This window comes from Diadema setosum, chromosome 2 (assembly GCF_964275005.1).
Source record: "Diadema setosum chromosome 2, eeDiaSeto1, whole genome shotgun sequence".
In the NCBI taxonomy this organism is placed as follows: domain Eukaryota; kingdom Metazoa; phylum Echinodermata; class Echinoidea; order Diadematoida; family Diadematidae; genus Diadema; species Diadema setosum.
Genome location: NC_092686.1, coordinates 44590442 through 44599823, shown reverse-complemented (window position 1 = coordinate 44599823; position 9382 = coordinate 44590442). Strand labels below are relative to the sequence as shown.

Genomic DNA, 9382 nt, shown 5'->3' with positions numbered 1-9382 from the left:
AACTACTCTCTTTTAATCTCTGTTTTAATAAAGATCAAGTCCAACTGCATGATGGGAAGAATGAAATTATTGTTAAACATAATCTGTATGCAAATCCTTCGGAAACGCATTGGCAATAATGACCTTATCGCCTAATGTCTTTGACAATATCTTTTCTTGCAGCAAAAATAAATATCGTTGACAATATCATTAATATCGTTAATAACATATCATTAATATCGTGTATCAATTTAGGCCTATTCATTATATCTCATCATACTTTTTTTTTTTTTATATTTGCTTGACTCATTGAAATTTAACTGCAGTTTGTATGTACCTCTTTAAAATCGCGACTGCGACAGCTGGCCTTGTATACGGAGGAAGGTCATGACCTGACTGAGGTTTGATATCAGCTGGGCCGTGCTAGTGCGAACGGAATGACTAATAAGCGGGCGTTGGAATAGCGAAACAGAATGTACACACATGAAAGCCTGCCTGCAAAACTGGCACGCGCACGTCGGGTTTGCCTGCAGCTCGCCGCGCTGTGGCCATGCAATGCAGATGCTGATGCTGAAGGATGTACTGTATCTGATAAAGATTGTGGTAATTTCGCCTGACCATGACAGCGTGTGTCTACGTGAGAAAGCACGCGTACTACTTGTACAAAGCAGCTATAGTATAAATCTGCAAATAATTGTTCCCAGCATGAACATCTTCATTTCTCAGTGAGGTCAAGCGGCTGACTGGGGATTTTCCGCGTGTGAAATCGCCGTTTAAGACTATACTTTCGTGCCATAACTCTCGCAGTCTAAATAGCGACACGGTTTGCATGTGAGCACAGTACAATTCGAAGGAAGAGAGTCTCCGTCAATAAAATATCGAGATCGAAATAACAGTAAAAAATGCCTCTCGCCGTGTTCGAGACGAATATCAGGGCAGAATCATTCAGCGACGATTTCGCCATCGGATTAACTAATATTCTGGCGGATAGATTACACAGGGATGGACAGGTACGGAATAATCAAGGTTACAATTCTATTGTCAGTAGTATTGAAATACTGTCAGTTCATAGTTATGCAAGATGAATTATCTGATATGAATATGATCGATCTCAAACGACGTGTTGTGACAACGCAGTAAGTTTTACCTTTTATTATACAACAGTGTCGATGTCCGGTGTGCATATTATGTGTTGTCACTCACTGTAACATATAAATAATACGTTTTACGTTTCAGTGGACATAGCCAACATTTTTCTGTATCTTATTATGATATGTTTCTAGGTGAGAATGCATAATGACAAGTCCTCCTTTTGAGCTCAGCTTCCCTTCCATTTTCAATACTTTGCAGTATTTTAATAATACATTGTCTGACGTATGTACACCTTTGCTCCACGTACACCCCATTGTACAATGCGTGTTTATTGTGACATTTAATAGAATACATCAAAGCACGCTATATTGCTTTTTTTTAGCATGGTTTATATACGCTATGCCCCATTATTTTTTGTTGAAAATGAAAATAATGTAAATGAAAACAATCATCAATCCATGATAATAGGGCCTATCATCATATTGTATACACCAAGTATAATCAAGGAGGTACTATTCTAGTATTTCCTTGGTATAATACAAATTGTACAATAGATCGAGATATCCCCATTTTCCTTATGTCACAAAATGATTTCCCGTTTGTATATTATACGCATATAGGCTTACATTATAATGATCATTAAAAACGTTTGGTCATACAAACTATATTACTCTCCCTCTACCTGTATCGATCTATCTCTTGAAAATGTTTAAGGTTTATAGTGTAGGTGTATTAGTGCCAACAAAAGCATTGATGATGTACTTCTGTTAATTAGCATTGTAGCAATACAAACGAATAGAAAGTGTGGTATGTCAAAGCCATTCATCGCCTTGGAAACTGGTTCTAACATGCATGCTCATCTTTATGTCGTCGCTACCCATGCCCCACCTGAATATATGACAAAAGACTGTGATAGCCAATGATTAGCTATCCTATAAGGTATGTAGTAGAATTATCTCTATCATAGGCCTATCATTGCCAATTTATAAATAGTACCTGTTCAGTGTTTTCTCTCCCGTCTTCTTCATCTTTTTGTATCTTCCACTAAGGAATTCTACATATTCACTCATCAAACTCTTTCTCCCGTTCAGTTATTTGAGTAATGTGAAGGAATTATCTCTCTTAAATTCATGAATTCTTCCGTCGAGGTGTTTTTATTGCAACTGATTGACAAATTTAATTGCCCTATACATCGACGTAAATAATTTACGTCGATGTGGGGCAATCTGTCAATCAGTTGCAATTTTATCGCTGCTGTTGCCAGATGCATAAATACGTAATCATAGACCATTGATTAACCGTTGATTTCTCTCTCTTTTTTTTTTGGGGGGGGGGGGGAGGTGTTACTTAAAAAACGTAGCTGCGCAAGTTAGAAAATGTTAGATAATATTTGCATTGTGGCGCAGCTTTGCAGAGATAGAAGTTAGCGGTTGTAGCTGTGTGTAATCTGTGAAAAATTTATATTTCGGCAGACTTATGAAAGCAGAATAACTATAGGCCTAACTATTTGTGAGAGGTGCTGTTATTGTCATTAAGAATGGGTGGGTTTCCGTCCGCTTGACATTGTATGCTATGTGTACAGTACTTGATTTTTCGAGAAACGAAGAAGAGTGTGGAAGAAACACAAAATGACCGAAGTAGGTACCTATAACCCGGACACACGAGAGATACGTCTCACGAACATTGTGCTGTGACCACGGTAAGGAGGCTGAGGGCAAACCGTCATCTCTGCCGAATTGGTTCCACACGTCATTGTTCCTATCTGTGCAGTATGTTAATACGTGTTTGTCTTCCTCTTGTTACCACTTCCTGGTTGGGCTCGGGTCAATGACCTGACTTATTACAGTGCACTCCCGTCATACACGAACACGGTTATAACGAAATTACGGTTACTACGAAATAAAAATTCAGGCTGCAATATTACCTGCTCTATGTATCTTTACACTCTTAAAAAGAAAAAAAGTAAATCAGCGTTTGAAAAGGGGCGAGGAGTGACAGCGTTTTAAAAATGTTGTATTCATCCCTTTTCTTGCTGTATCTAGCACATCTAACTGTTGGATTCAGCTGGATAAAAGGGTGAATACAACATTTTAAAAACGCTGTCACTCCTCGCCCCTTTTAAATGTTGATTTACCCTTTTCTTTTTAAGAGTGTAGTGTTTATTGGTTCGGTTATAACGAAATTTCGATATAACTAAAGAAAAACTGTCAGTCCCAATGACTTCGTTAAACGGGAGTCCACTGTATCAGGGTCGTATCCTAGCTTCTCTGTGTGATGGCCTTCGACCTGGTTATTAACTGCCCTTTGAGCTGGTTATTAACTGCCCTTTGCTTGGAGAAATATGTCACAAGAACATTTGTCTTGTTAGCTGTAAAAATGTTATCCCCGTTACTTTTCCGTGTAGCAGAAGGTATAGGCCTGCACCAAACTTATAAGTGCGTGTATTACTGAAGAATAAAGTGGAAAGTATGCAACTCATTATCATATATGTTTATTCAAATCATGAAACTCATCCATTGAGATGTTTTTATTGTAACTGATTGACAAATTGCCCTACACCGACGTAAATATTGTTAACCCGTTCCGTACTGAATTCTGAAATTTCCATTATTAGACTTAATACACAGGCTGCCAGGTTCCCGTCTGAAACGGGTGAATTATTTACATCTATGTTGGGCAATTTGTCGATTAGTTGCAATGCAAGATGTTGTATGAAAGGACAGTACAGCCTGTGAAATTAAGTTGAGAAAGCAGCTCACTGGCTGTATAAATCAGCGTGTATACGCCGCTCTGTGCAAGGATGAGTAATGATTGTGATGTTTCAGTGTTAGTCATATCTTTCATTCCGTGTCTTGTCTGATAGGACATATCAGTGCACATCCACCCCAGTCAAATCCTCTACACTGGAGGTACGAAGGAGCCTTCCGGGTACCTCATCCTATACACCTCACGTGGGTTCGGGGACATCGAGCGTCGACGTCAGCTCAGTCAAGCCATCTTAGACTTCATCAAAGACAAGCTCAAAGTTCCTAACCCAAACAGGTGTGGCTCTATACATGTCCTTCGTTTTTTCTTCAACCCGAAAGACATTCCTTTCTCTCTCTCTCTCTCTCTCTCTCTCTCTTTTAAGTGCATCAATAGCTGTGATTATATCTTTGCCTTTTTTGACGGAATTACTAGAATGTCATTTGAGTGATGGTTATGTTCAGACTTTGCAATATACACGAAAACAATAAGCTAAATTGATGTCTATTGTTATCCAGATCTCTCTATTTTTTTTTTTTTTTTGAAATTAGAGCACCAGACCACGAGTGCGAGTTACTCCAAGACTGGAAAGGGGGGGGGGGGTGCTTAGGAGTACTAAGCTATGTACAGTCTACACCTGTTGTGACAGATGTTAAACTAGACAGAATGGATTCACTGTGGCTCCCAATAATGTGTACAATACTTGTTTGTGCCAGAGAATGTACCCTACTCCGTTCAAGGTTCAACCGTGGAGCTACTCCACGGTCATGCAAACAGTTTGTTTACCGGAGCAAAGGTATTGTTGAAGTTATTGGCGGGGAATGCTTACAGGTTGATGATAACTACACTGAACATGATTGTATCTCCACTCATTGACCTATTAAGGCGTCTGCGACACATGTCTCCTTGCACTGAAGGTGATGTAAGGTCAAGTGTGCCAAGCCTGGGGCGGATCCAGGAATTCCGTAAAGGGGGGGGGGAGGGGCGCAAAAATATTTTTTGGTGCTACTTCCGGGTTTCATTTCATTTTTTCTTTTTATTTCTTTTGTTTTAACAAAGAATAAAGAGGCGCGCGCGCCCGTTGCGCCCCTCTAAATCCGCTACTATTTTGTGGATGTCTTTATGACAATGTGTATGATGGTGATCGTGTTTTTCCTCGGGAGTGTATGAGATTTGGTCAAGCTAGGCATCCATATTATAACTACAGTATAAATGTTTGCATGATTATGTATCATCCATCGATCATTGGAAGTAGCCGAGTTTTGAACCCTCCATCACTACCAATAAGCCAGTTCGGGGTTCCACTTTGAGCATGAGCAGAAAAAGGTCATCAGTACCGGCAGAGCATGTTGGTTTTTTATTCACTGAGATAAGCATCTGTGATGTAATGATTATTCAAGTGATCATTATGAGTGGTGCTTGCCAGCACATCCACCTGACAGCAAAAACGGAATTTGACAATATCAATAGAGAAAGATTGTTAATACATTCAATGAGAAATAATGAAATGGATGCTTTCAAAAGTGCTAATTGATGGATCATTCTGGTCACTTGGTCTACGCAAGTTCATTCTTTGTTTGAGCATGACTGATGAATTCCATAAATTGTTACGTCGGGTAAGCTGAAATACCTTCTCTCGCTTGAAAACTCGTGGAGTGCCTAATCAACTGAGAAAGAAGAAAGGTCATTTGTACCGATGTGCCCATGAGCTAACCCCGAACTGGCTTATTGCGCCATAGGACTTTTGACGTCAGCTGATTTTCATGGACAAGCCTTCTGACTCAATGTTTTACTAAGGAGTTTCGAGAGATGGAGTTACAACTGACTATAATTATTCAATCAGCTGTCAGTTTTCTATATGGATGGAAAAAAGAATTCCACAGGTGCATTTGTACCTTTGATGTTCGATGCTTGAAGCCGCAATCTTTTTGAGCAATCTGAAGATTCATTTTTAACCCTAACATAATATCGGGTATATGCTGCTCGTTTATATATCAAATGCAATGAAATTTCACCTAATGATAAAGCATATAAAACAGAAGTCAATTCCGTTCGAAAATATGTGCAAAAGTGTAAATCTGAGCTGTATTTTGTGAAAGTGTTTGAAATATTACCCTCATGGAAAGCGGGTTTTATCACTTTTCTCCTTATTTCCGCCAAATGAAACTAATATGGTATCATCTTCAAGTATAGTTGTTTTTTTTTAATCAATTTATTTAAGTTTTCACATCAGCCCGATGTTTCGAAATAGCGCGCTATTTTCTGACTTGGGAAATTTACCCGATCACGAAATAGCGCGCTATTTGATAATGTGAATACAAATTAGCGCGCTAATTGATCGATATAATATCTCGAGTCCAACTCGGGAAATTTCCGAAATAGGATAATTAATGCGAACTAGCGCGCTATTTGATAATGTTCGGGCTGATGTGAATAGGAAATGAAATAGTACGCTAATTTGCGATCGCGAAAAATATCTCGAGCTTGGATTTTTATCGGGCTGATGTGAAAACGCCTATTGTCTTCGCATCTGAGCGGCAGATCCAGTTTGACACTTACTTCAAATATTTTTGAGTGGCGGCTTCGAGCATGGGATCAAAGCAAATAAGACTGTTGTGACTCCATTTCTCGAACTTCCTTGATTTTACAAGGCAGTCATATTTGTCTTGATTCTGAAGTTAAACTTACGTCGTGTGATTTTATTGATTGACGTGTTAAAGAAATTTCCTGAGTGTTAAAAAAAATAGTAATACGGAACGACAAGGTTTTGTTTTATTTATTTTGTCGTAATTCCGTCACTTATGCTCATAGCCTATTACTTTCCAGCGAATAAATTCCCGTCTCGAAATTGTAACGCAATTTTAGTTGTGTTTATTATAGTAATATGTATAATAGAACGAAATGGTATTCAGGTCTATGTAATGAAATTGCTACATAAATGACATTTTGTATATCCAAATTCATAGCAAGATGCTATGCGATGTATACCAGGAAAATTATTCTCTGTTTTTACGTGTTATCGTGATTTTCCGTTTCCTGTGTGTTCTAAAATAATTATTGATATGCTTAATCCTTATTGAATGTAATATGTTGATCGGTTTTCATTTCTTCTGTATGGTTGTCGCAGGTTCATGGTGTACATGCAAACGACCAAAGCAGACGACATTGGGCTTGATGGCGGGTTGTTGTCAGATCGCTACGGCTGTATGGCGGAAGGCGGTCCATTCGATGTCAGATACAGCAAGCGACAGGCAGAATGTTCGCCAATGAAAGGCGGACCTTAAGGTCTCACACGTCCTGTCCAGCGGATATTGCCAAAGTTTGATGTGGAATGATATCAGCGTTCATACTTGGAGATTTATCCACTATCGCATACCGGGTGTATCTCAGTCGCGTAATAATATTCGTGTGAACAAAGACTATGATGTAGCTATTGTGCATACACGATATAAAAGGCATGTGTTAATGTGTGTGACCGAGCGGATCGATCGATGTTGGTGCCCTATTCTGTTGGTGCTCTCAGCACTCAACGATGACAATGTACGTTTCGTTTTGTTTTCATAATGTGTGAGGTATTATTTTCATCAAGTGCTTTAATTTTGTGATGGGCCAGATTGACTTTGACTACAGAGCTAAAATATGTCCTATGAACCTGTTAACTGGATTCCATGTCATTACAGGACAGAAAACAGTGTTATCATTATACATTATATACGTATTGTGGATGTTTTTAATTGTTATCAAAGAGCACAATTTATTCTCAGCTGATGTTGTGTGACCTATTTGATCTAACGCCAATCATGTCTCGATAATTACAGAGAAGGGACACTACTGTTAGACAGGGTCGACACCAAAATTTCAATCATGAGTTCCGAGGATCAGTAAACAATGCTGTAAACAAGGTCATTCATTCATTCATTCAGTCTGGTTTATTCACAATACTGCCATGGCAGCCAAGTGGCTGAATTGCGGAGTGACATACAGCTGTGTATAGTAATAGAATATGAAATGCCACTATCGGATGAAAACAATACATAATAATCATATACTGATTATGTTCATAATTATTTGATAAAACTGTGAAAAAAAAAACCACACACACACGCACACGCACACACACACACACACACACACACCGCTTAAAGCCGATCAGGCCCGCTGCTGTCTAAAAACCTTTTAAGGTGATTTAAAATCCAACTTTGAGAACACTTTCGGAAATAGTGTCTTTATTTGTCGAGTATTTTCATAACTTTTAACCATGATGACAGAGGGAGTGAGTAGGGGCTCTGGTAGAGTAGTCCACATGCTAAGAAGTGGCTTTGATTGTCGGCCGAAAGACGCGTGCTGATCACTCCCCATGAGACGTATCGCGACGTGACGATACTTCGTTATTTTGAGGGACTCTATGGGAAGTTGGATCTTGTCGTATTCGGTCTTGTCGCGTCGAGTCTTTGCCCCTGTCTCGTGTTTTAAGAAAGATTTTTCTCTGCAGAAATTTTGCCATAGAAAGAAAGTGGTTTACAATGAATTTGATTCAACAAAGCAACAGATGGATGAATGTTTAGAGCAAACTGGGACGAGTGCTTATCAAATCTTTTGGCAAGTTTAACAAGTTTAGTGTTTTCCTGAAGTTCTCACGAACATCAGTGCTGAGACTGGAGACTCCGCTGTAATATTGGCTGTATAGACACACGATCATTATTATCAGTATCGTCAGTAGGATAGCGACAATTCAAATGTCGGTATAGGTGGCATTCCTCTTGGAACTGTGGAGACGTCAAAATACACGTAGTCCTATATCTAGGTTCCCTATTCTGTACGTGCTACGTGAAAGAACCGCCCTTAATTGGTTGTCGCGTTTTCCGTGAAATTTTATTAACGTTTCATCAGTTCTCTGCTTCTTGTGGTATGGAATGTAGAGTAACAGATTTTGAGTGAAGGGAAGTCGTGACAGAAATGATGTTTCTTGAGAAAATGTTTCACAAACTGAAACAAAGCCAGCGGGGAATTTTATTGGACGACGTCATAGTCACGTGAGGCATACATGTATCTTTCCTGATCTGTTAACATTTTCATTTATCTCTGTTTCTGTTTGAAGGAGATTATGCACCATAACATTTTCACCACGCTCCAGTCTCCTTTAGACGTTTAATCGACACGTATTTACTTTTGGCGAAATTCCATTTCAGTCCATTCAATTCAGTTTTGATTGTTCCTTATGTTTCTTTCAGGAGTAACTCATAATCATGGTGAACTTAAAGTGGAAATGTTCTGTCAGATATAAACTAGTGATGATTTTGATTTCATTTCATTCAATTCATTTTAATGTGATTGTTTCTCATTTGTCTTTCCGGAGTAACATACAATCGTGATGAACATTAAGTGAATATGTGCTGTCAGCTAGTAGCGATGATTTTGAATTCATTTAAATCTGTTCACTTTAGTTTGATTGTTTCTCATTTTTCTTTCAGGAGTAACAGACAATCATGATGAACATTAAGTGAATGATATGTGCTGTCAGGTACTAGCGATGATTTTGAATTTATTTCAATCTATTCATCGTTGT

At 38.7% G+C, this 9382-nt stretch overlaps 1 protein-coding gene across 1 annotated transcript; it reads left to right on the top strand.

The window, feature by feature from the left end:
- Positions 1-485: 485 nt before the first annotated feature.
- LOC140246025 (macrophage migration inhibitory factor homolog) lies at positions 486-7935 on the top strand. Its single transcript, XM_072325473.1, has 3 exons — positions 486-989; positions 3935-4113; positions 6944-7935. The coding sequence occupies exons 1-3, from the start codon at positions 882-884 to the stop codon at positions 7098-7100; spliced, it is 444 nt and encodes a 147-aa protein (XP_072181574.1). The 5' UTR covers positions 486-881; the 3' UTR covers positions 7101-7935.
- Positions 7936-9382: the final 1447 nt, after the last annotated feature.

What these genes read in the sequence shown, in the direction of transcription:
- LOC140246025 (XM_072325473.1), top strand. Translation starts at nt 882, where the DNA reads ATGCCTCTCGCCGTGTTCGAGACGAATATCAGGGCAGAATCATTCAGC. An exon ending in GATTACACAGGGATGGACAG is followed by an intron (nt 990 to 3,934) that starts GTACGGAATAAT and finishes CTTGTCTGATAG; the next exon opens with GACATATCAGTGCACATCCA. An exon ending in AAAGTTCCTAACCCAAACAG is followed by an intron (nt 4,114 to 6,943) that starts GTGTGGCTCTAT and finishes TGGTTGTCGCAG; the next exon opens with GTTCATGGTGTACATGCAAA.